Source organism: Haematobia irritans, chromosome 1 (genome assembly GCF_050003625.1).
Source record: "Haematobia irritans isolate KBUSLIRL chromosome 1, ASM5000362v1, whole genome shotgun sequence".
In the NCBI taxonomy this organism is placed as follows: Eukaryota; Metazoa; Arthropoda; class Insecta; order Diptera; family Muscidae; genus Haematobia; species Haematobia irritans.
This window is the reverse complement of record NC_134397.1, coordinates 199,219,031-199,247,015: the sequence shown is the minus strand read 5'-3', so window position 1 is coordinate 199,247,015 and position 27,985 is coordinate 199,219,031. Positions and strand designations below refer to the sequence as shown.

The window sequence follows — 27,985 nt, the reverse complement described above, 5'->3', positions numbered from 1 at the left end:
AGCGCCAAAAACCAATGAAAGTAAAGAAGAAAGCATTGTAACAACCAGCGGCTAAACGAAGAGAGAGACCAAAACAAAACGGAAATTTCAAGGCAATCTTTTGAATTGTAAGTTAGGCTTATAGCCATCTAAGCGTACGTCAGTATTCGGTGGTATATAAGATATGGTCAATGAATGCAATTGGCATTAGTCTTATATCAGAATCCAAAGTGAGCATATCTCCAAAGAAAAGCCAAACGGAGCTATATACAAACTTTAAAAGGAATATTAAATTAAATCCAATCAATGTGCTCATAATCTAATCAACATAAGGATTAATTTCCAAAAAACCACCTCCCAAAAAAACAAAGGATTAAAAACTACCGGGAATACGTGTGTCGATTAGTGTTAACCAAAATTACAAAAAAAAATTGAAAACTAAATAAAACTAAACTTGAATATTCGATTAATGAAAATGGTGATTCATAAAAAGACATTTAGTGTTAGCAAAAAAAGAATATGGTATGGTTTCTTGTGGCTATCCTTGCTATCTTGCCTTCCCATCATAAGTGCCAGCACTGAGAATATTTCCCCAACAACATCGCCACAAAGTGCTGGAGCTCGTACTGTTCTACGTATTTATGATGAATGTACTCGTGCCGAGGGTGGTTTTGTGCCATGTTTAAAGAAAAAAGCTATATCGTTTATTGATCGTATTTCCTATATAGACTCTATAACAGTGGCCGATGGTGTTAAGGTTGTGCGAATTCCTTCAACCGGTAACGATGTACCGTTCATAAGACCTTTAATCAGTGAAAATGAATTGGAATCAACTTTATCCAGATCCGGTGAAGATCGTGATACGAAATTGACGAATATGTTGTTAGAACGTTTGAGTCATTTCTTTAATGGTCATACACTGCAAGTCAGTTTTCCCAAAATTTCTTCCGATGAAATTGGTCGTGGATTAGAAGAAGGTGAGTTTCACAGTTTTGAAAAGAAAAAACAAGTTATCAAGGAATTTAAAAGTGCAAGCCTCAAAATATTGGATTTCAAAAGGACTTGTGAAGTATTGTCCTTGAACTATAATAAATTGAAAATTAAATTTTTTATACAATTTTAAAATATATAAAATTACTACGTTGCATAAACTAAAAAAACCTTAAAGCCCATTCACATTAGACCCACTACTAAAAGTGGATTTTATATCCCTTTCTTAAAGGGCAAAATACAGTTAAAATCTACTTAAATTGGGTTTTTAGAATGTAATGTGAATGGAGATATTATCCAGTTTCAAAGATGTGGTCTTTACTTAAATCATTTTGCTATTGATTCTAAGCCAAAGAAGAAGAGGAATTGTTCTAAGGATTTTTTAAATTTAGGTTTTGAGTCCCTTATGCTAGGAAACAAATCTTATTTTATTCGTTCGTGTGATCTTTTAAATTTGGAATTGCATGACGTAAACACATCAATCATATGAAGGACAAAGGGCGGCCACTTTCCGATTTGGATATGTAAAATTTCCTAATGATTATATTGTTCTGTAAGCGTTGGTTAATATACACTGAACAAATTATTTACGTGATATTAAAGATTACACAACCTACAATATATGATGCGCAATTTACGTAATATTAGGGACAAATTCCGTTAAAATAATGAAATTTTAATAAAAATAAAGTTTATAATATTTGCTTAAAAAAATTATTAAATTTAGGATCCAAATTGTTGATGTACATTTTTATACACTGCGCAATGGTATTATAAGTTACCCTGTGGAGCAGGGTATTATAAGTTAGTGCACATGGTGTCTTTGGCAATATTGCTCGGGGCCGGCCCCTGAGTCAATTTAGCCATGTCTGTCTGTCCATCCGTCTGTCTGTGAACACATTTTTGTGATCAAAGTCTAGGTCGCAGTTTTAGTCCAATCGCCTTCAAATTTTGCCACAAGTTCCTATATTGGGTCAGAATAGAACCTACTGATTTTGAAAGAAATCTGTCCAGATTTAAATATAGCTCCCATATATATCTTTCGCCCGATATGCACTTATATGGGACCAGAAGCCAGAGTTTTATCCTGATTTGCTTGAAATTTTGCACAAAGAGAACAAGTAGTATTATAGTCCTCGAAATCGGTTATTATATTGGAATCGGTTAGGTATAGCTCCTATGTATATACATCTTTCGCCCGATGATCCGTAATATGAACACAGAGGTCAAAGTTTTAATCCGATTTAAGTGAAATTTTGCATGTCAAATTGCCTCAAAATTGGTTCATATTTAAATGTTTCCATATATTTTTACTAACATTGGCTAATGCCCACCCCTGGGCATTAGCCGACTAAAATTTGTAGAAGTCTAACAAATTTTTGTCCAAATCGGGTCAGATTTGATATAGTATCGAAAATGTGGATTTATAAAGTGGTGCAGGGTATAATATAGTTGGCCCCGCCCTACTTTAGACTTTTCTTACTTGTTGATTTAAAGAAATCGTCCTGAGACATTGAATCTTTAGGTTTAAGATAAAACCTCTGCAAATATAGGCTAAGACTTATTTTGAGGATCGATCATTTTTGAATTAAAATCTATGGATCCAAGTAATTCTCTATTATAAAATCTATCTATTATAAAATAAATTCCCGGTCAAGAAATTACAATATTCTTTGAAGACCAAAAATAAAACCTCTTAATATCTTTTAAGACACAAAAGTTAGTTTTCTGACTACAATCGCTAGAAGACACTATCTCATGATGGATTGCCCTAACATAGCTGAGATGGCAGATAATAAATTATTCATGTCATTCAATCACAAAATTAATTGATGCAATTAATTTGTTTATTCAAATTTCTTCAATCACGAAAATTATGGTATCATTCCCCATTTTCAATTAACTTCTTAATTGTGTCAATTAATAATTTAATTAATTTTATTACATTTAGATTAAAAAGGTTCCTTGTAATTTTATAAAAAGTTTATAAATTATAAATTGGTCTTTGAGGTTGAATCAAAATTTAATTAACTTAATAAAATTTTAGAATTGTTATAGAAACTAATTCTGAACCAAATTTTCAATTATGTTTTTAATTGGATATATATTTTTTATTTAATTAAAAATTAAAAACCTTCAAAAAATTTTGTTAAAAATTTTTGTTTATAATTTGATTAAAAAATTAATTATATGAGTTAATTTTTTAATTGGTTACTTTTTCAACTTCCATAAACTTCTTAATTAGATATAGTTTGGGGATATATTTTTCTGTATTTAAACCATACATGTAATATAGAGAATTTCATGTGATGGAACATACAGGCTAACTGATATGTAATGCAACAAGCAAAGCGATATTTTTGTTCAATTTTTTTAAGTTTATTGTTCAAAAGCAAAACATTTTGGAAATAACATAAAATTTTAGAATCAGCTCAGAATTGGCTACATTTAACACGAATTATGGACTTAAAACGACCGTCTTGAAAATGAAATCTTGAAAATGACTAAGGTGCAAAAGACCAAGGGATTAAGGTCCGGAGATTTGTATGTCCATTGTGCAGTAGGAATTAAACGGAGAAGCTTCTCTACCAGCCATTCTTGGTTGACTCATAACAGGTTGGCTGATAAGTCGGTCGGCCGGTCTGACAAATAGATGGCGTCGCTAGTATTAAATGCATATTATTTTTATATAGTACCAACCTTCAAATGATTCGTGTCAAAATTTGACGTCTGTAAGTCAATTAGTTTGTGAGATAGAAGCAACTTTTGCTATTGTGAAAATATGGAAAAAAAGGAATTTGGTGTTTTGATAAAATGCTGTTTTCTGAAGGGAAAAAATACGGTGGAAGCAAAAACTTGGCTTGATAATGAGTTTCCGGACTCTGCCCCAGGGAAATCAACAATAATTGATTGGTTAGCAAAATTCAAGCGTGGTGAAATGAGCACGGAGGACGGTGAACGCAGTGGACGCCCGAAAGAGATGGTTACCGACGAAAACATCAAAAAAATCCACAAAATGATTTTGAATGACCGTAAAATGAAGTTGATCGAGATAGCAGAGGCCTTAAAGATATCATTCATAAATATTTGGATATGCGGAAGCTCTGTGCAAAATGGGTGCCGCGCGACCTCACATTTGACCAAAAACAACAACGTGTTGATGATTCTGAGAGGTGTTTGCAGCTGTTAACTCGTAATACACCCGAGTTTTTCCGTCGATATGTAACAATGGATGAAACATGGCTCCATCACTACACTCCTGAGTCCAATCGACAGTCGGCTGAGTGGACAGCGACCGGTGAACCGTCTCCGAAGCGTGGAAAGACTCAAAAGTCCACTGGCAAAGTAATGGCCTCTGTTTTTTGGGATGCGCATGGAATAATTTTTATCGATTATCTTGAGAAGGGAAAAACCATCAACAGTGACTATTATATGGCGTTATTGGAGCGTTTGAAGGTCGAAATCGCGGCAAAACGGCCCCATATGAAGAAGAAAAAAGTGTTGTTCCACCAAGACAACGCACCGTGCCACAAGTCATTGAGAACGATGGCAAAAATTCATGAATTGGGCTTCGAATTGCTTCCCCACCCACCGTATTCTCCAGATCTGGCCCCCAGCGACTTTTTCTTGTTCTCAGACCTCAAAAGGATGCCCGCAGGGAAAAAATTTGGCTGCAATGAAGTGATGATCGCCGAAACTGAGGCCTATTTTGAGGCAAAACCGAAGGAGTACTACCAAAATGGTATCAAAAAATTCGAAGGTCGTTATAATCGTTATATCGCTCTTGAAGGGAACTATGTTGAGTAATAAAAACTAATTTTGACAAAAAATGTGTTTTTCTTTGTTAAACCGGGGACTTTTCAGCCAACCTGTTAATCGGAGAAAACAAAATTCGGTAACTGCACGCTCACAAAAAATCGCTTCTGTAACATATACTCCCAAACATATTTTGCTTCAAGCATATATATTTTTGGGTATTGCCCAAACATTTATATGTTTGATCTCTTCCAATATATAATATGTTTGAAAGCATATTGGTCTAAACAATATATGTTTGGGTAGTCTAAGTTCCAAACATTTTGTATTTTTGCATCCAAATTCAATAATGTTGTCTTCCAAAAAACAATATGTTATTATGTGAACATATAATATGTTTGCAAGCATTTTGCACCCAAAAATATTATATGCTTAAAAAAAATTCTCCCAAACAATATTGTGCTCAAAATTTTATTTATTTATTTATATATTTACAATCATAATGAATTATGAAAATAAACAGGTAATATAGGTGCTAACAACATAGGTTTTCGACCTGAATGCTCAAAATTTTGTTTCTGCCCAATTGTATATTCCCCCACATCTTTCTCACTTCCACGAGATTTTTTAGTTCTTAGCACCTTTTTCTGTAATACAAACATTGTAGAAGAAATTATTCAATTGTATGATTTTTTTTATTTTAATTTTACCTTTTGCCGGACGGGGATTCGAACAGCGGACCACACAGTTTGTAAGGATCAAAGAAGTAGCTGATCAATTGCCCAAGGAAAAATAAAATGTTAATTTTGTAATAACAAGCAACAACCACCAACTTAATTCAATATCGCTCCCTGTTAAATAGCGCTCCAAGCTACTAAACACATATATGTTTATAGGCTATTTCTAAATTAATATATGTTTGCATCCAAGCATATTATATTTACAAACATTTTATGTCCCAAACATAATATGTTCTAACATATTAACATATATGTCCCAAACATGTTATGCTAGTTTATGAACATTATATGCTTGCACTCAAAAATATTGTGTTTAAAAATTTGTGTTCCAAACATATAATGTTTATAGCCAAACATATGAAAAACAGTCTTTTTCATCCGTGTGGTCAAACAAGGATCACCTCAAACATGTATCAAGAGCTAAATTTTATTTCTAGATGGAGACCATAAATCTGATCTAGCGATAGCCACTTGTGCGTTTCTAGCCAACTACAAAGCAATCAAACTATCATATTTAGATTCCATTGCGAATAACTTTGTTTTAGAATGCAATAAATCAAAATGTGTTTGTAAGCTTGTGAGAAATAACATGAACTGCCACTGGAATAAATCTGTTAGCTATCAGGTGAGGGGTTTAGAAATGATTTTTCTTTCTCGATTTTTTATGTTCTGGAGCGTTCAGAAAAGTTGAATGAAAATATCGCTTTCGTGACATTTTGACCTAAATTTGAAACCTCGACTTTTTCTCAAAACCGAATAATCCAATATTTGAGTACTTCAACATAGAGTCAAATCGAAGAAACGACTTCAGCGGTCGGTGAAAATCGACTAATCGGCTCTTTATAAGGACTAGTTCGACTGAACGACCACAAAGAAAAAGAGTCGAATTTGAATTGAAAAAGGTTTGTGATATAGTTCTTTTTATGTTGAAGTTTTTCGGAATGTCGAAAGTTGTGACTTCATAAATCGATCTTCCAATCATAGCAAACGTTGAAAATAGTTTTTTTATAATATTTAAACTTCGAAAAATCGACCAAATTTGAAGAAATTCGAAAAGAAGAAATTTAATTATAGAATAAACATTGGAACATATCATCAACTAAATTTGTAGTTTACACCTTACCTTACCTTACCATACAACTAACACATAGGGACCATATTACCAACTAAATTTATAGTTTACACCTGAGATTTATGCTAGAAGTGTGGTAGTCGCGTGACTTAACACTGAGGTAAATAACAATTAATGTCAAGTTTCTGAGTCATTTACACTGAGCTTGTGGAAAATCTTATGCTATTTGAGGTTTTCTTTTAAATAAAAGACAAAGTAATTTCAACGACAACGGAAGTGTATAGAATAGCAGGTGAATGAACACTTTATTATATGAACTAGTTTCTCTAACTATTTAATGCAATTTTTGCCTTTATTGTAACCCAGTTTTTTTTTTACGAAATGTGTCAATTGTAAATTCTAGTAATTATTTATTGAGCTTTGAAATACATACGAACATTTTTTTTTTGCATTCGTAATTAATACAGACGATTAAATTTTTTGAAAGCAATGGCATTTTCTTAACCTCTTTTTTTAATATTTTGGGCAATATAGAAGAACTTTTTCATACAATTGAAACCATTATCAGGAAAATGAGCTAAATAGAAACCCCAATCTATGTCAAAACTGATATGAACCACATTCTGAACGTATAGCAACCTCAAGGGTTATTAAGAAACCAAATCTTGCGGTTGCACGCATTCATAATTGAGACCAAGCAAATGAAACTGCTTGAGAATATTGCAAGTTTCAAAATTCTCTTTAAAGGTGTTCTTTTTATATTTTTTCGGTAATTTGCAACAATAAACCTTTTCTATTTCAATAATTCGTAACAACTTTCTTTTAGTATTTTCAATAACACTTTCCAACTTTGTTGGTCTTTAATACACTGAAAAATACAACTTGTCGAATTCCAAAGATTTACTCTAATGACTTTCGTAGTGAATTTGGTGGACTAGGATCTACTGCAATCGATCGTAACGACAACAGGAGACTTGTATCGAACTCCCGCATTTTTAGTTTTGAGTGCCTCCCTTTAGCTTTATAGTCAAGATGCAAAAACTCATGACCTTTCGACAATAGTTTTTTCAGTGTACCCAAACTGGTCTATACCGCAAACACCAAAGAAGTTTGTTGACCTCACTTTCATCCACATTTTCCTTTTTCTTGTGTGACTGAAAATCAAACACAATTCTATGCAGTGATTTTAGTCAGGCCGAAATTCATATACCCTCCATCATCGATTTAAATTATTATGCTCTGCATTAGAAATTCTTTAATAACTGAGTTTAATACAATCATACTTGTAAAAATCTGGATATAATTATGTACTCGTATGGCTAAATACATGGGAGTTGTATATACAGTGGCGTGCAGAAATGAGTACATAATTTTTATTAACATATTATTATTTTTTATACCCTCCACCACTACTGTGGTACAGGGTATAATAAATTTGTGCATTTGTATGTAACGCCAAGAAGGAGTAATCATAGGCCAACCTTTTAGTATACGGATCGGCTTAGAATTAAATTCTGAGTCGATTTAGCGATGTCCGTCTGTCTGTCTGTCTGTCTGTCTGTCCGTCTGTCTGTCTGTTGCTGTATTTTTGTGTGCAAAGTACAGCTCGCAGTTTTAGTCCGATTGTCCTAAAATTTGGTATAGGGTCCTGTTTCGGCTCAAAGACGATCCCTATTGATCGGTTCAGATTTAGATATAGCTGCCATATATTTTTCACCGATCTGGTCATAATTGGCGTGTATATCGACCGATCTTCCTCAAATTCCGTACATCCGAATATATTATGAGTCTCGAAAAACTTGCAAAATATCAGCCAAATCGGTTCAGATTTAGATATAGCTCCATATATAGCTTTCGGGAGTAGAATTAGCATTGTTACTATGCGTGCCAAATTTGGTTGAAATCGGTTCAGATTTGGATATATCTCCCATATATAGCTTTCGCCCGATTTACACTCATATGACCACAGAGGCCAATTTTTAACTCCGATTTAGTTGAAATTTTGCACAGGGAGTAGAATTAGCATTGTTGCTATACGTGCCAAATTTGGTTGACATCGGTTCAGATTTAGATACAGCTTCCATATATATGTTTTTCTGATTTCGACAAAAATGGTCAAAATACCAACATTTTCCTTGTTAAATCGTCACTGTTTAGTCGAAAAGTTGTAAAAATGACCCTGATTTTCCTAAACTTCTAATACATATATATCGAGCGATAAATCATAAATACACTTGTGCGAAGTTTCCTTAAAATTGCTTCAGATTTAAATGTTTCCAGGGTATAATAAGTTTGTGCATTTGTATGTAACGCCAAGAAGGAAAAGTGTGAGACCCATCGTTTAGTATACCGATCGTCTTAGAATTAAATTCTGAATCGATTTAGCGATGTCCGTCTGTCTGTCTGTCCGTCTGTCTGTCTGTCCGTCTGTCTGTTGATGTATTTTTGTGTGCAAAGTGCAGCTCGCAGTTTTAGTCCGATTGTCCTAAAATTTGGTATAGGGTCCTGTTTCGGCTCAAAGACGATCCCTATTGATTTTGGAAGACATCGGTTCAAATTTAGATATAGCTGCCATATATATTTTTCGCCGATCTGGTCATAATTGGCGTGTATATCAACCGATCTTCCTCAAATTCCGTACATCCGAATATTTTATGAGTCTCGAAAAACTTGCAAAATATCAGCCAAATCGGTTCAAATTTATATATTTTACCCATAAATATATTTTACCCGATTTACACTCATATGACCACAGAGCCCAAAGTTTACTACCGATTTTCGTTAAATTTTGCATAGAGAGTAGAATTTACATTCTCCCAAGGCTTGGTAAATTTGATTGAAATCGGTTCAGATTTAGATATAGCTGCCATATATACCTTTCGTCCGATTTGCACTTATGTGGCCTCAAAAGCCAGAGTTTTGCCCTGACTTACTTCAAATTTATGTTTAATAGCATAGGACTGAATAGTCTAAGTGACCCTTAATCTTAATCAGGCTGCCTTAATCTTTCGCCCGATTTGCACTTATATGGCCCCAAAAGCGAGAGTTTTGCCATGAGTTGCTTGAAATTTTGCACAATGGTTACGTTTTATTTTATCACAATGGACTGAATAGTCTAAGTGAGCCTGAATCTTAATCGGGCTGCCACTTTAACCTAACCTTAACCATGTGCGACAAATTTTGTTAAAATCGGTTCAGATTTACATATAGCTTCCATACATATCTTTCTGCCGATCTACACTCCTATGGCCCTAGAGGCCAATCTGTTATTCCGATTTACGCGATTTTACGATTTTTGCACAGGAAGTAGAATTATCTTTATAACTAGTGCATTAGCCGACTTAAATTTTGAGTCCATAGATTTTGTAGAAGTCTATCAAATTCTGTCCAGATCGAGTGATATTTAAATGAAAGTATTTGGGACAAACCTTTATATATAGCCCCCAAAATATTTGACGGATGTGATATGGTATCAAAATTTAGATCTACAAAGTGGTGCAGGGTATAATATAGTCAGCCCCGGCCGACTTTAGATTTCCCTTACTTGTTTTTGTTATGCTTATTTATCTCTCTGAATTCTTTACTTTTTGTTTTGAGCTTTTTTGTTATTTTATTTAGAATTGAAGAGGGAATAAAGGAAAAATAAAATTATTTTGAGTTTCTTTATTTTCTGTTTTTTTATTCGTTTAGAATTGAAAAAAAAATTATTATGTACTCATTTCTGCACGCCACTGTACATTTGCCACGATTTTAAGGTCAATAGCGTCAGCCCTTCTTTAAATAACACATGCGGAATTGCGACTTCTTCCTTGTGAAGTGAACAAGTACTAGATATGCGGTCAGTATTAATGTTATTGGTACACTCAAAAAATTTTATTTTGAATTCATTGATTTTAAACTTCGATTAAGGAGTTTGGTTTTTATTCCTAGCCTATATAAGCATTTCTCACAAAAAAATTGGCCTAGAGATCTCATATATCAATTGTTCATATTTTCCTTTTAAGGAAATTTTGCTTTACTTTAAGGACACCCATTTCAAAGATTCGTGTTGTCAAGTTAATGACAAAATTTTTTAAAGCAAATATTATGAACTTTCGTTTGCTTAAGACCTAATTAAAATGTCTTCATTTTGAAGAGAATATTCCTAAAGATTTTGTACATTGCGGGTCCAACAATAACTTACTCACAATGGATCGTATGAAATACCACGAAAATTAATCTATTCAAGGTAATTGAATTTTGTTAAGACTTTAATTCTACACAATTTGTAGCAAAATTTTATTTCTATAGAAAATTTTGTTTAAATTTTATTTCTGCAGAAAATTTTGTCAAAATTTTATTTCTATAGAAAATTTTAACAAAATTTTATTTCTATAAAAAATTTTTACAAAATTTTATTTTTATAGAAAGTTTTGTCAAAATTTTATTTCTATAGAAAATGTTGTCAACATTTTATTTCTATAGAAAATTTTAACAAAATTTTATTTCTTTTTTTCATGTTAGCCTGACACTGAAACAGGCGGATTAATGTCCAAATGTATGATATCTTAGTCTAGGCGTGTATAGATTTGTATCTGGCGTTTTCTTTTCAATGGTTCTATTGATCAAATTCCTCGATCTACTTTGTCCATAAAGATGGAAAAATAATTAATTGTAAACATTTTATTTCTATAGAAAATTTTGTCAAAACTTTATTTCTATAGAAAATTTTGTCAATATGTTATTTCTATAGAAAATGCTGTCAAAATTTTATTTCTATAGAAAAGTTTGTCAAAACTTTATTTCTATGGAAAATTTTGTCAAACTTGTATTTTTATAGAATATTTGGTGAAAAATTTATTTCTATAGAAAATTTTTAAAAAATTTTATTTTTATAGAAAGTTTTGTCAAAATTTTATTTTTATAGAAAGTTTTGTCAAAATTTTATTTCTATAGAAAATTTTGTTAACATTTTATTTCTATAGAAAATTTTAACAAAATTTTATTTCTTATTTTTTTTTTTTTTTCATGTTAGCCTGACACTGCAACAGGCGATTACCGTCCAAATGTATGGTATCTTAGTCTAGCGTTTATATAAATTTGTATTTGGCGTTTTCCTTTCAATTTCTATTGATCAAATTCCTCGATCTACTTTGTCCATAAAGATTGAAAAATAATTAATTGTAAAAATTTTATTTGTATAGAAAATTTTGTCAAAATTTTATTGCTATAGAAAATTTTGTACATTTTTTTTTCTATAGAAAAGTTTGTCTAAATTTTATTTCTATATAAAATGCTGTCAAAATGTTATTTCTATAGAAAAGTTTGCCAAACTTGTATTTTTATAGAATATGCTGTGAACATTTTATTTCTATAGAAACTTTTGTCAATATTTTATTTCTATATATAATTTTGTCAAAATACTATTTCTATAAAAAAATTGTCAAAATTGTATTTCTATGGAACATTTTTCCAAATTTTATTTCTCATTTTCATTTTTTGTTTCTTCAAAATTAGAATTTTTCTTGAAAAAGTGAAAAAAATTATTATGTCAAATAAATTTTCTTAAATTTTGCGAAAAATATTTATTTATTTGGTTAAATCGACGTAACATCTGCGTTTGTAATACACTGAAAAAAAGCATGACCGGTTCCAAAGATTTTGTCTTTACTTTAACAATTTTGATATTGATTCCGAGCCAAAGAAGCGGAGAATACAAGTAAGGATACTATTAAGACACAATTCTCTTTTAAATTTGGGTTTTGTGTAATTGATTCTAGGAAGCAAATTTTAATTATTAATTTTTTTAGCTTTTTTCTTTATATGCCATCAAAGTCCTTTAAAAACGAGTTAAAGACCATTTTATTTTCCAAATTCAGACTCGACTTACAGTAGAACTTATGCTATGTTTCAAGTAAAAAAGTCTTCAAAATAATTTGTTGAAAAATATGTCCTATTATTGAACGATTTTTTGCGTTGTAGTCAAGATGCAAAAATGGCAACAAATTTAAAGACAATATCATTAATTTTAAAGAATTATTAAAGTCAAGTTGACCTTACCCCAAAACATTTTTCTTTGATGTTATGATACCCATTTTTAAGTCAAATCACTTAATTATAGGGACAACACGACTTCATTGAAAAGTTTATCGACTTTTGAACAAGGAAAAAACTTTATAGTAGAGAAATGCGTCTTCTATGCTAAGCAAAATTTGCATTCGTATTTTAAGAACATGAAATCTTTGGTCTCACGTCAATATTTTTTTCAGTGTACAGTTTAATTAAAATTTCTTAAATTAACTACAATTTCCTTTTATTTGTTTGTCCTTTTGTTTTTGTATTTTAGTCGAATCCACTTCAAATTTAGGCGCAAATATATATTTGGGTTCAAAATAGCGTTCTGTTGATTTTGGAAGAAACCGGTTGGCACAGAGTATACACCTTAGAGTTGGAGAAAATGTGCCAAATTTTGTCAAAATCGATGTAGATTTTGATATAAATTTCAATGCCGAAATCTATCAACGAAATATACAATCATACTAAATTTAAATTTCTCAATCCTTACTTTTATAAAATGAATGAATTTAACTAAATTTGAACTAAATCTTGAACTTTGTATGGCTTAGAGTCATTTTAACAATAATTTTTTTTTCCTGGAACTATGAAAACTGAAGAATTACACTGAAAAAAATATTTACGTGATATTAAAGATTATGCAACCTAAATTTTAGGATGCGCAATTTACAAAATATTAAGGACAAATTTCTTTAAAATAATGAAAATTTAATTAAAATAAAGTTTAAAATCGTTGCTTCAACAATTTTTTTTCATTAAATTTAGGACACAAATTTTGTAAATTTGCATCCCTCCGTTAAACTCCCATGTCTTTGAACTAAAGCTAATTTTCCTTAAAGTAAAGAAACACATTTTTGATTTAAATAAATTGTCCTTAAATTAACTGAAAAATTGAAACTTTAAATTTAAGATGAAAACGCTTCAAATATAGGCTAAGACTTGTTTTGAGGATTTAGCGTCTTTGGTTTAAAGTTTTTTGGAATTAAAAAAAAAATTGCTCTGATGTATGTGTTATAATTTGGATTTTTAAACTGGCATTTGTTTGTAAAAAATAGAATAAAAATTTAATAAATGAGTTATGCATCCTAATTTTAATTTTATTGGTCCTAGATTTAAAGACAGATAGGTAGCTACAAAATTTCTTTATTTTAAAGAAGCCGCATCTTTGGCTTGGAATCAATACCAAAATCCTTAAGGGAAGGTCAAAATCTTTGGATCCAAATAAACTTTTTTTGAGTGTACTTAAATTTAGTAATTTTATTCAACTTATAAAATCATTTGTGTTACTGCACAATACACATTATATTTTGGCTAAAACTTTCCGAAATAAACTTAAACTTTCTTTTACACAGAAAAAAATATCACCAACAATTTTCCAATAAAAATTTTAATTCTATTCAATTGATATTTTAACAACAAAAAAACTTCAATCACAAAAATTATTTTATCAAATAAAGAAAGAGAAACATTTTTTCTGTGTATATATCCCATCTACGAAAACGATCTTGGAAAGGAATCTTTGCCAAATATAATAACGATAGCACCTTTATTAAAGGCTTTACAATGTGTTACAAAGGGAGTGACGAATTTATATACCCCAATCCTGGGTAATAGGGTACATCAAAACCCACAAACTTTGTGAACAAGTTGCGAATATTTTAGATAGAATTTTTTTTTTCGTTTTTGGAATTTGAACCTTAAAAAACATGTGCCCACATAATAGCTCTCACAAAACCCCCATAAATTCCCATGACAACTTTCTTAGGGAAGAAAAAGAATAGCAGTGAAAACATTTTATACCGGTCAAAGAAGCAAAACTGCTGTGTGGTTGTACTCTACTGGTGGTTTAATATGCGACAGCATTAAAGTTTTGTTGGCCATGTTTAGTTATTTGCTGTTCCACGAAGTTGACCCATAAACCTTAAGTTCAGTAAAGACAATACAAAACAATTTTATTTGAGAGAAAAACTTAAGGGTACAACATTTGCACCATGATACGCATATAAAAAGCTGGGACGTTTATCGCAGTAGGAAACAAGACCGAAATGCTCCAGTTTTCAATCATAAACAAACTTAACGGCTATGATTTAATGCGAACATTTTATAGCCTTTGTGTCTTAAAGAATATTAAATTAAACAATGATATTTATCATTGGCAAGAAACAATTGGACATTACCTATACTGAAAGAAAAGATTATCACATATATGGCCCTACTTTGGATTCGATTTGATTTTCTTCTTTACTTTTAGTTTTTTGCCGTCCACCATAAGATGTTCAAAATATTGCTATCATACTAGAGGTCAGTAATGCTGGTGACATTTCTGAATGTTTCAAATCTTCTCTAAGTGGTTTCACTGCAATGTGGAACGCCTATAAAAAGGAGATCCCTTGCCAGTAAGCTTAACATGGAATCGGGCAGCACTCAGTAATAAGAGATAAGTTCACCACTGTGGTGTCACAATGGACTGAATAATCTAACATAAGTGAGCCCGATACATCGGGCTGCCCCCTAACCTAACCTAACCTAGAAGTGTGCACGTGAGTAATATTCTACTCACGCACAGTCACGACGGAAAAATTTTACTTACGCACGCTCAAGAACGATATGTTTGGTAGCATTCACGCTCACTAACACCCTGGAAAATAAACTCCATACTGAAGCACAAAAAAACTGTTAACCCTTAAATGCACACTGTATCTTTCAAGATACAAAAAGAAAAAAATGTTACGTCTTAAAAATTTGACCGAATTTTATAAAATCAAGTTTGTTGTATTTAACGCATTATAGCTCTATTTCTAAAAATATGCTTTTCCGGAAAATTTTTTGTACATCTGAGTAATCTGCCCATAAAATTTGCCCATAAATTATCTGCCCATAAAATTTGCCCATAAATTAAAAAAAAATTACAAATTGGAAGTTAAGAAATATTTATCAGAGATGAAAGTAATGTTGGCAGAAAAAGCTGTGTAGTGTAAACATATCTCCATTCTCTATTCTCTGCTAAAATTAAATTGTTTATTTATAAATAAAAACTTTGTTTAATTCGCACCATCAACCATATATATATTTTTTTTGGTATGCAGATTTTCTTTATTTAGCATTTTGCATATTGTATATTTTTTCTGAGGACCTTGTGCATTTGAGGGTTAAGTTTTTTTTATATCGAAAACTTTTGCGCACTCTATATATTTTCTAGAAAAATTGTTAATGATAAAAATATGGTATGCAGATTTTCTTTATTTAGCATTTTGCATATTGTATATTTTTTCTGAGGAATCTGTGACCTTGTGCATTTTAGGGTTAAGTTTTTTTTTTTATATATCGAAAACTTGTGCGCACTGTAGGTTAGGTTAGGTTAAAGTGGCAGCCCGATTAAGATTCAGGCTCACTTAGACTATTCAGTCCATTGTGATACCACATTAACTAAAAGTACCTATTACATATGGGCACTTCTAGTTTTAACCGCTGAACCTTCTTGATTATTTTTCTTTGTTGAACCAACCAGATTGTTCCAAAAACAGTAGCAGACTGCTTAAGTTAACGTTTTCCAGATCCGCCAGTAATCTGAAGCTATATGCTCCTAAAAGTTGCTTGCGCTTTACACAAAATGCAGGACACTCACACAAGAGGTGTTTTATTGATTCCTTTTCCTCCGCATCATGACAGCTCATACAATAGTCATTATGCTTCGCACCAATAGTTTTTGCAAAATCGCCTATCAGGCAGCGACCCGTTATAGCAGATATCAGGAGTGCTATCTGACGCCTTGAGAACACTAGCATATCTAGTGTGCGGTTTAAGTTTAAATGGGGCCATATTTGCTTGGTGTCGTTGCAACCCTTGCAATTTTCCCATCGAATATTGGCCATCATAACAGCCTTCCCACGCAGCATGAGCTTGCAGGTAGCTAGGGGCATACCAACAAATTCCAGTTCCCCTGGAATATGTAAGGTAGTCCCTAGCCTTGCCAACTCATCCGCTTCGCAGTTCCCCGGTATGTTCATATGGCCAGGCACCCATATTAGGTGAATATTGTACTGCTCAGCCATCTCATTGAGAGATTTGCGGCAGTCGATGGCCGTTTTCGAGTTGAGGAACACAGAGTCCAAGGATTTTATTGCAGGTTGACTGTCTGAGTATATATTAATGCCCACATTTTTTGGAACATTACTTCTCAGCCAATTCGCCACCTCTCTTATTGCTAATATTTCAGCCTGAAAAACACTACAGTGATTAGGTAATCTTTTCGCTATTCGAAGTTCCAGATCATTAGAATATACTCCGAACCCCACTTGTCCATCCAATTTGGAGCCATCAGTGTAGAAATCTATATATTCTTTATTCCCCGGGGTCTGTGTGCACCACGCCTCACTGTTGGGGATTAGAGTCTCAAACTTTTTGTCGAAAAGTGGACTCGCCAAAGTGTAATCCACTACGTTAGGCACATCTGGCATTATTTTGAGGACAGAACTGTGACCGTAACCTTTTTCCGACCACAGCGATAGCTCGCGCAACCGCACAGCCGTTGTTGCAGCTGACTGTTTGGCCAAAATGTCTAAAGGCAATAGATGCAGCACGACATTAAGGGAATTTGTTCCTGTCTTGCTGAATGCGCCTGAAATACACAAACACGCCATACGCTGAACTTTATCTAAACAAGTCGGTTTCTGAAGTGCCGGCCACCAGACTACAACACCATATAGCATTATAGGTCTAACCACTGCCGTGTATAGCCAATGCACAATTTTTGGTTTCAGTCCCCACTTTTTTCCTATTGCCTTTTTGCACGAGTACAAAGCTACAGTTGCCTTTCTCGCCCTTTCTTCAATATTAAGCTTAAAGTTCAGCTTCCTGTCCAAAATAACGCCAAGGTATTTTGCAAACTCACCAAAGGGAATTTCAATACCCCCTAAGGAAATAGGCCTAACCGTGGGAGTTTTGCGATCGTTGCAGTACATGACTAATTCTGTCTTTGCAGGATTTACCCCAAGACCATTGTCTTTCGCCCATTTCTCAGTCATCCGGAGGGCCCTCTGAATAATATCTCTGATTGTGGATGGGAATTTTCCCCTGACTGCCAGAGCCACATCATCTGCGTATGCCACCACTTTTATCCTTTCTTTTTCTAGAGTAACCAGAAGGCTATTTATAGCAACATTCCAAAGAAGAGGTGATAGAACTCCTCCTTGGGGAGTGCCTCTGTTCACATACCTTTGTATGTTTGCTTGTCCTAGTGTGGCTGAAATACGTCTCTTCATTAGCAGTTCGTCTAACAGCCTGAGTATACATGGATCAACATTCAGAGTTGTCAGTCCATTTAATATCGAGCTCGGATGGACATTATTGAACGCCCCTTCGATGTCTAGAAACGCCACGATTGTGTATTCTTTGACAGATAGTGAGCTTTCAATAAAGCTGACTAGTTCATGTAGTGCGGTCTCAGTAGACCTGCCCTTCGAGTATGCATGCTGTCCTTTCGAGAACAACCTTGAATCGATGCTAGTTCTAAGATAAATATCTATCATCCTCTCCAGAGTCTTAAGTAGGAATGAGGATAAGCTGATTGGTCGGAAATCCTTCGCCCTCGAGTGAGAGACTTTTCCCGCTTTAGGTATGAAAACGACTTTTGTTTCCCTCCACTTTCCTGGGATATATGATAAGTTGATACATCCTTTATATATCACTGACAACCAGGGGATAATTTTGTCAGTTACAGCTTGTAACTCCGCCGGAGTAATTCCATCAGGTCCGGGGGATTTGAATGGTCCAAAGCTATTTAGCGCCCATCTTATTCTAGTTTCCGATACAATTTCCTCGACAGGAAACGACCGCTGAGCAACTGTGGCACCGCCAGTACATGGTTCAACCGTCTGATTTCCAGGAAAATGTGTGTCCAATAGTACCTCCAGCGTCTCCTCACTGGACGTTGTCCAATTTCCCTCCGATGTTTTAATGAAACCTGGAGCGGAGTTGGTGGATGCTAGAACCTTCCGTAGTCTGGAAGCCTCGGACGTATTCTCAATACTGCTGCAGTAGTCATTCCAAGAGTTATGCTGAGCCTTTCTCAGTTCTCGCTTGTATCCTCTCAGATTCCTCTTGTAAGCGTCCCAGTCCTCAGGGGCTCTGGTGGACTTTGCCTTGTTAAAGAGCTTCCTGCAGGATTTCCTCATATTACTTAATTCCGTAGACCACCATGGTGGTCGATGTTTCCCCCTTGGCTTTCCTCTAGGGCATGCAGCTTTCAGTGAGATGTTGAAGGCCTTAGTAATCCGCTCCACTGCGTGTTCGATATCTTGCACATTTCTCATATTTGTCTCTGTTATTTCCGATATCCTCATATTGAACGATTCCCTATACCTATTCCAGTCAGCTTTCCTAACATTTGGCGAAAATATGGTCTTGGTGATATGAACATCAAATTTGAAACTGATGTAGCAATGATCTGAGAAGCTGTGTTCACTTAAAACATGCCACTCAGATATCATTTCATTCAGTTCTTGCGAGGCCAAGGTGATGTCCAAAACCTCTTGCCTGTTTTTAGTGACAAAGGTTGGGGCATCTCCCTTGTTGCAAACTACCAGATTAGTACGCAAAATAAACTCTATTAGCGACTCTCCCCTTGCATTAGTATCACTACTTCCCCATATACTATGATGCGCATTCGCATCGCATCCCATAATGAGTTTCGTCTTTGTTTTCAGTGACTCCTCAACTAAGGTCTTAACGGCACATGGAGGCATCTCCCTGTCATGTCCCATATAGACCGAAGATACCCAATATTTGCATTTGGCTATTTCTAAATTGGCAACGACAGTGTCTGCATTGCACATTGAAGGAAGCAGAAACAAGTTAAGCTCGTTTTTAGCAATTATACAGGCTCGAATTACATCATTACCAGTATACTGCAATAGTTTGAACCCCGGAGTACTTAATTCACATATTTTGTTTCTATAAACATATGGTTCTTGAATAAGAACTATGTCTATGTCCCCTTTCATCAGGAGAACTTTTAAGGCAGCACATGCAGCCTTACAATGATGAAGATTTATCTGGAGGATCCGAAGGACCATCGAGATTTTCAACAACCGTCACATCAGCCGCTTCAATCGAGTCATCAAGAATGTCCTCTTCAGAGATATCGGTGACTCTCGCAATAACCATAGGTTCGACTTTGGTGAGTTCTGAGGCAATAGAAGCCTCCTCACGCATACGGTATCTATCCATGTCTTCAACTTTGGTATCTCCCTCGACTTCGCAAGAGGATCCGCTTACTTCTGATTCAGACAGAGGCTTGTCCATTTCTGAATCCTTTAGCTGATCGTTTTTATACACCTTCATTTGGATATAATGAAAGCCATAACATACACGGCCCTGGGACTTTGCCAGATGTGGCAAAGACTGAGTGTTCAATATAAACACTGCATGCCGTCTTGGTCCATCCACTTCATCCAAACGGCCAACCTTCCAATCAGCTGTTGGAAGATCTGGATTGCATCGTTTCAGTCTATTTAAAATAGATTCAGGGTCAGAAGGGTTTGCAGGTATCCAGGCATGTGCTCTAGGTCTAGCCGGTATGTCTTTCTTCTCGACTAACTCTAGAGCAGCTCCTTCCCAAACTTCACCAATTAGTATCAGAGCAGCTTTAAAACATTCTATAGACCTCTGGTCCTCAAATGCGACTAGCTTAAATCGTCCTTGATACCAACCAGCCTCTTGGTGTCGAGGATCTGGGCCGGGAAACTTTTCCAGCACCTGTGAGTAGACGACAGACAGAGCATTCTCAATTTCCCCCCAATTCTGCTTTGGAATCATACCGTCCAATGCTCCTTTATTAATGATAGCCATCACAAGGCTATCTTTAGCAACTGAGGCAAACGATCTTTGATCCCTTTTGGAGGATGGCAGCTCATCCGGCGATCGTTCCCTTTTTCCAGTCTCAAGAATTCCTTGAGCCCATTTTAAGGAATCGCTTTGTTTAGCCGACAGCGTGCTTGGGTCGACTGATCCTAACTTCTTTAGGATAAACAAAGCATTTCTGCGTTCCTTGAATCTCTTTCGCGAGGGATTACCTCCTTTTGATGTCGTTACCTTAGAAAAAGTTCGACTTGTCAGAGTGTCGCCACCTGTCGACCCGTCTACAGGTCGACTAATTGGGCCTAACTCTTGGTCATTGCCCAGATTTATAACTCCAGTCGATACCCGTCCACTGGGCCCTGAAGTTAGCAACCCAGTGGATGACTTGGAATTTCGCTGCATGGTGGCTTAATATCCCACCACACTTGAAATTCGTAGTAGGTACCTATTACGATGAGTTTATCCGCTATTGAAAAACACGTCCGTTCCGTTCGACGGTTGAATTGAATATCTGCGCACTGTATATATTTTCTAGAAAAATTGTTAATTTTTTACATATTTGAGGTCAAACGTTCAGACAAGCGCTAGTGCGCATTAAAAGTTATTAAAAAAAAACTATAAAAATTATTTATTTAGCAAAATATCACAATATTTTTTAATTCACATCCAAAACACTGATTTTGGATCACTACTTAATAAGTAATGAAATTCAGTGCAATGACTGTTGAAATGGTGGACATCTATCCTATGACAATCCCATGTTCAATTCATCGCTTCTGCGCTAATTTTGCACCACTTCCGCATCCAAAAAGAACGATTTCACTACATTTGTGGCGACGCTTTTTTGCTGTGTAACAGAGGAAAGAAAATATTTACATATGTAAAAAGTGATAAGTAATGAAGAAAAAATTGGTGCTACAGTTATGGCTAATCACCTTCGCTTTTAAAGGACTTTGATAGCATATGAAGAAAAAAAGCTGAAAAAGCGAAAAATTAAAATTTGCTTCCTAGAAGCAAGTACACAAAACCCAAATTTAAAAGAGAAGTGTCTCTTAAAAATATAGTTACTTATACTTACTTCTTTGGATCGGAATCAATACCAACATTTTTAAAGTGAAGACAAAATCTTTGGAAAGGGCATGCTTTTTTTTCAGTGTAAAAATTGCATGCAAATCGGAGAACTTCAGTCCAATTTTAAAAAAGTCGGGCAGAGGCGGATATTAATAAATCAGTCGAAATATTAATATAACATATTAATTTCATAGCCACAACTCCTCTGCAAATATGCAAAGATTTGGTTTTTCACTGTACTTCAAAATAAAGTGGGGTAAAGTGAGTGTCACCCTGCCCGATCAAATCTCGAAAAATAAAGCAACAGATCTTTGTCTAGACGCCACCTCAAAGCTTCCGTGAAAATTTCAGCAAAGTACATAGTACAACTTAAGTCCAATTTTGAAAAAAGTTGAGCAGAGGCGGGGGTTCCAACTCCCAGTTGAAATATCAATAAATAAGGTGCCCCATATATTAATTTCATAACCTTCCTCCAACTCCTCTACAAATTTGTAAAGTTTAGTTTTTTTCACCAAACTTCAAAACAAAGTCGGGTAAAGTCAGTATCACCCTGCCCTATCAAATATCAAGAAATAAAGCAACGGATCTTTGTCTACCACCTCCAAGCTTCCGGGAAAATTTAAGCAAAGTACATAGCAGAAATTAAGTCCAATTTTCGAAAAATTCCCCGAGTAGATATCAAAAAATAAGGTTCACCGAAAAAATATTGTTGTGAGGATATCATGTCCTGAAAACACTAAGATACGTATTTTGCTTAGCATAGAAGACGCATTTATTATACCCACCACCATAGAATGTTGACGGGGGTATAATAAGTTTGTCATTCCGTTTGTAATACATCGAAATATCGATTTTCGACTATATAAAGTATATATATTCTTGATCAGGGAGAAATTCTAAGACGATATAACCATGTCTGTCTGTCTGTTGTAATCACGCTACAGTCTTCAATAATGAAGCAATGACGCTGAAATTTTGCACAAGCCCGTCTATTGTCTGCAGGCAGTCAAGTTCGAAGATGGGCTATATCGGTCCAGGTTTTGATATAGTCTCCATATAAACCGACCTCCCGATTTGGGTCTTGGGTTTATAGAAATCGTAGGTTTTATCCAATTTGTCTGAAATTTGAAATCTAGAGGTATTTTATGACCATAAAGTGCGCCAAAAATAGTGAATATCGGTCCATGTTTTGGTATAGCCTCCATATAGACCGATCTCCCGATTTTACTTCTTGGACTCCTAGAATCCGCAGTTGTTATTCAATTTACTAGAAATTGGAAATCTAGAGATATTTTAGAACCATAAAGAGGTGTGCCAAAAATGGTGAGCATCGGTCCATGTTTTGGTATGGTCCCCATATAGATCAATCTCCCGATTTTACTTCTTGGACTTATAGAAACTGTAGTTTTTATCCAATTTGCCTGAAATTGGAAATCTAGAAATATTTTATGACCATAAAGAGGTGTGCCGAAAAGGGCGTGCATTGGTTCATGTTTTGGTATACCCTCAATATAGACCGATCTCCGCACGCTCACAAAAAATCGCTTCTGTAACATATACTCCCAAACATATTTTGCTTCAAGCATATATATTTTTGGCTATTGCCCAAACATTTATATGTTTGATCTCTTCCAATATATAATATGTTTGAAAGCATATTGGTCTAAACAATTTATGTTTGGGTAGTCTAAGTTCCAAACATTTTGTATTTTTGCATCCAAATTCAATAATGTTGTCTTGCAAAAAACAATATGTTATTATGTGAACATATAATAGGTTTGGAAGCATTTTGCACCCAAAAATATTATATGCTTAAAAAAATTCTCCCAAACAATATTGTGCTCAAAATTTTATTTATTTATTTATATATTTACAATCATAATGAATTATGAAAATAAACAGGTAATATAGGTGCTAACAACATAGGTTTTCGACCTGAATGCTCAAAATTTTGTTTCTGCCTAATTGTATATTCCCCCACATCTTTCTCACTTCCACGAGATTTTTAGTTCTTAGCACCTTTTTCTGTAATACAAACATTGTAGAAGAAATTATTCGATTGTATGATTTTTTTTTTAATTTTAATTTTACCTTTTGCCGGACGGGGATTCGAACAGCGGACCCCACAGTTTGTAAGGATCAAAGAAGTAGCTGATCAATTGCCCAAGGAAAAATAAAATGTTAATTTTGTAATAACAAGCAACAACCACCAACTTAATTCAATATCGCTCCCTGTTAAATAGCGCTCCAAGCTACTAAACACATATATGTTTATAGGCTATTTCTAAATTAATATATGTTTGCATCCAAGCATATTATATTTACAAACATTTTATGTCCCAAACATAATATGTTCTAACATATTAACATATATGTCCCAAACATGTTATGCTAGTTTATGAACATTATATGCTTGCACTCAAAAATATTCTGTTTAAAAATTTGTGTTCCAAACATATAATGTTTATAGCCAAACATATGAAAAACAGTCTTTTTCATCCGTGCGGATTTTATTTCTTGGGATTATAAAAACCGTAGTTTTTATCATGAAAATTGCTTGAAACTCAATGTAAAACTTCCAGAGTTTACTTCTCGGGTGAAAATCTACAGATTTAAGATTTCAAATCAAGACGTTATTTTATAATTTTCTTGCACACTTACAAGAGATGTTAATGATTCCTCTAAAACTCAAACAAAAATGGTTTTTACAAATCCAGAATCTGATTTGATTTGTCCTCAAACCCCTTGAAACATAGCTTAATTTCTACTTAAAGTCGAGTTTGAATTTGAAAATATAAGTTGTAGTAGTTGTGTCATAAAAGTAGCCTTAATTTAAACCTTAATTTAATTATCTGCTCCTTTGACTCTATCTGCTCCTTTGACTCTATCTGCTCCTTTGAATACCAAAATCATTAGTGTAAAGACAAAATCTTTGGAACCGGGCATGATTTTTGTCAGTGTACAAACAACCCAATAAACAAACTTTATTCCGATTTTATGTACCTTATTTGACGGAATTTCTTGAAAGTGGTTCCTAAAATATTAAAAAATTCTACTTTTCCAAAATAAAAAAAACATACACTTTACAATCACATTTACTTATAAATTCTCCTCTTTCTGTCTTTATTTCAGGTCGTGGCAAAATGAAGAAAATGATGGGCATGATGATGATGGGTATGGCTATGAAAATGATGGGAATGATACCCATTGCCTTGGGTATGCTCTACATATTGGCAGGCAAAGCTTTGATTATATCGAAAATAGCTCTATTGTTGGCCGGTATTATGGGTCTAAAGAAACTATTATCGGGAGGTGGTAAATCTGGCGGCAGTTCCGGATGGTCATCAGGTGGTGGCGGTGGAGGTGGTGGCTGGTCTTCTGGCGGTGGTGGTGGTGGCGGCAGCGGTTGGGATAGACGATCTCTAAATGAAGCCCAAGAGTTAGCCTATCGTAGTTATACAAAACAATTGCAGCAACAGCATCAACAACAAACGGCGCAACATCAGTCAGTAACAAAATCAACGGATCAAAAATTATAAAGACCAAAATATTTAGAATAAAATTGATGAATTGAAAAAATTAATTATCTTATAGATAATTTATTATTTTCATATTAAGAAAATTAAAAAAAAAAACGCAGAGAAGAATTTTTGTAATTAATACATAAATTAGAAATCACAAAAAAACGAACAAATCTCCTTTTCATATCTCTATCGAAGTTTGGAAGCGTTCCATTGACTTTTGATCTAAACTAACAGTAGTCTTTTTCATATCGTTTCTTTAATTTCCATAAGCTAAGCTAAAAATCTTGTATAAAGAAAATCTATAATGTTGTCTACTACTTCTATGTCTATATGTCTATCCGTTATTTTAGAAATTATTTCCTTTTTCTTTCATGCCAATAATTGATTAACACATTTCCACTGTAAACTGTAGAATAACTTGGTATTGAATTCACCACTATCTATGTAGTCTTTCCGTTGCATCTAAAAGATACAGTATTCCATTAACTTCTAACGTATCTATCTTCTATGCCCAACTATCAGTCATTATTGCATCAACTTTGAACCTTTTGATCTGGGTTGCGTGCAATGGCAAATTTTAAATCTACACATATTTATGGGATGCTTGATTTCATTCATCTTGTTGGTATTTTCTTTAACTTCTTCAGTATTTCTTTAAAAGTTTCATGTTGAGAGTGGATGATAAGCATACGAAACTTCATTTGGATTTTCTTACATATTCATCTTCTCAATAAAATATGCATGGCCTTGCCTGTAGTCATGGGTATATAACAGTTTTTTCTTACTTTTCTACATTTTCTTCATAAGAAACAGTACTTTTTTTTTTTTTTTTTTTTTGTTTCCTACTTTTATTTCTAACTTTGTTAGTAATGTAAGGCTTAAAATTAATTGAATGTGTATAAATATAAGTGGCTTTCATACAAAGATTATTTATTTGCATTTAGAAGAAACACTTGAATACTATTCTTAATATTTTTTATGTTACTTGACTTTAATTTATTGATGTATTTATTTATTTATTTAATGTATTTTAATGTTTTTCTTTTTTTTATTGATTTATCAAACGAAATAAATGCAATTTTTCAACTTGTAAGAAATATTATAAATTGACTTGAAGTCATACAGGTAATGTATGTTTCTACGCAAAGATGTTTTACTGCCATTTTCATGTAGCTCCGTTAGGCTTTGACTGTCAGTTAACAGAAAGAAAAATTGAAATATCTTTTCTGCGATTAACTTTAACTGAAAAAATTTCAGCAGTTCACTTTCGAAATAACTGACATATGGAATATATACGCAAGATGACAGATATTTTCATACCACGGTTTAAAATTTCGTTAGCACTAACGGAGTTTCATGAAAATAGTGTTAATGAGACGAATCTTATTCCAGCTCTGAAGGGGATGATCTCCCACTTTCATATTTGCAAATTTAAAATTATGCATAAAATGCATTGCCTTTTACATTGCGGGATTAGAAAAAACAAGTATATATGGCCGTAAGTTCGGCCAGGCCGAATCTTATGTACCCTCCACCATGGATTGCGTAGAAACTTCTACGAAAGACTGTCACCCACAATCGAATTACTTGGGTTGTGGTATCTTAAAACTTCTTAACATCGTTTTCTAAAAAAAAAAGTTATGTATAGGTACCCAGCAAAAACAGCGTCGCCAAAAAATTAATGAAAATGTTGTTTTTAGATCCGGAAGTGGTGCATAATTAACGCAGAAGCGATGAATTTAACATGGGCTTGTCATAGGACGGAAGTCCTCCATTTCAACAGCCGTTGCACTGAATTTGCATCACTTCTTTAGAGGTAATCCGAATTCAGTGTTTTGGATATAAATTAGAAAATTCTGTTATATTTTGTCGCATAAATAATTTTTATAATTTTTTAATGGATTCTAACGCTTGTTGGAAACGTTTGACTTCAAATATTTTCAAAAATTCACAATTTTTTCAGATTGAATTTAGCATTTTTTTCGACAAAATTTAAATGATTTGTATCATTTTATGAATTTTTACTCTGTTTTTAACCTATTTGAAACAGTTAAAATTACCCATTAACGGCCGGTTTCATGTAGCTCCGTTAGGCTTTAACTGCCTGTTAACAGAAAGTAAATTGCAAAATCTCCGGTTAACTTTAACTGAAAAATTTTCGTCAGTTAAGTTCCTAACTGGCCTATTGAATATAAAGACAAGATGACAGCTTCGTCTATAATACGGTTTAAAAGTTGGTTAGTTAACGGAACACTAACGGAGCTTTATGAAAATGGGGGTAAAAGTGTGAACAAATCTAGTTATAAAAAAATTAAATTAAAAGAACTTCCTGGGTAGTTAAAATAAAGAACATCAATGGAAGTGCTTTTAAAGTTGTGCCTTTGGAAGAACTTCCAAAGTTTTTTGCTGAGTAAGTCTACAAATAATTACGAATCGATATGGACTTTTTGCACGATACGTATAGAGCCAGCATTTAAGTATGGGGGTGGGCTATTTATAACTATAGACCGATATGGACCTAATTGCCATATACTAATGGCCATATACTAGCACAATATACCAAATTTCAACTGACTCGGATGAAATTTGCTCCTCTAAGAGGCTCCAAAACCAAATCTCGGGATCGGTTTATATGGGGGCTATATATGATTATGGACTGCTATGGACCACTTTTGGCATGGTTGTTAAATATCGTATACTACTACCACGTACCAAATTTCAACCGGATCGAATGAATTTTGCTTCTCCAAAGGGCACCGGAAGTCAAATCTGGGGATTGGTTTATATGGGAGCTATATATAATTATGGACTGATATGAACCAATTCCTGCATGGTTGTTGGATACTATATACTAACATCACGTGCCAAAATTCAACCGAATCGGATGAATTTTGCTCTTCCAAGGGGGGTCTCTTCCAGATCAAATCTGGGGATGGGTTTAT

General features: G+C 34.0%; 1 protein-coding gene across 1 annotated transcript; it reads left to right on the top strand.

Moving 5' to 3' along the window:
* The first annotated feature begins 200 nt into the window (after positions 1-200).
* Osi12 (DUF1676 domain-containing protein Osi12) lies at positions 201-25,086 on the top strand. The gene is made up of 2 exons (XM_075288393.1): positions 201-956; positions 24,652-25,086. The coding sequence occupies exons 1-2, from the start codon at positions 449-451 to the stop codon at positions 25,056-25,058; spliced, it is 915 nt and encodes a 304-aa protein (XP_075144508.1). The 5' UTR covers positions 201-448; the 3' UTR covers positions 25,059-25,086.
* The last annotated feature ends 2,899 nt before the right edge of the window (positions 25,087-27,985 follow it).

What these genes read in the sequence shown, in the direction of transcription:
- Osi12 (XM_075288393.1), top strand. Translation starts at nt 449, where the DNA reads ATGAAAATGGTGATTCATAAAAAGACATTTAGTGTTAGCAAAAAAAGA. An exon ending in TGGTCGTGGATTAGAAGAAG is followed by an intron (nt 957 to 24,651) that starts GTGAGTTTCACA and finishes TCTTTATTTCAG; the next exon opens with GTCGTGGCAAAATGAAGAAA.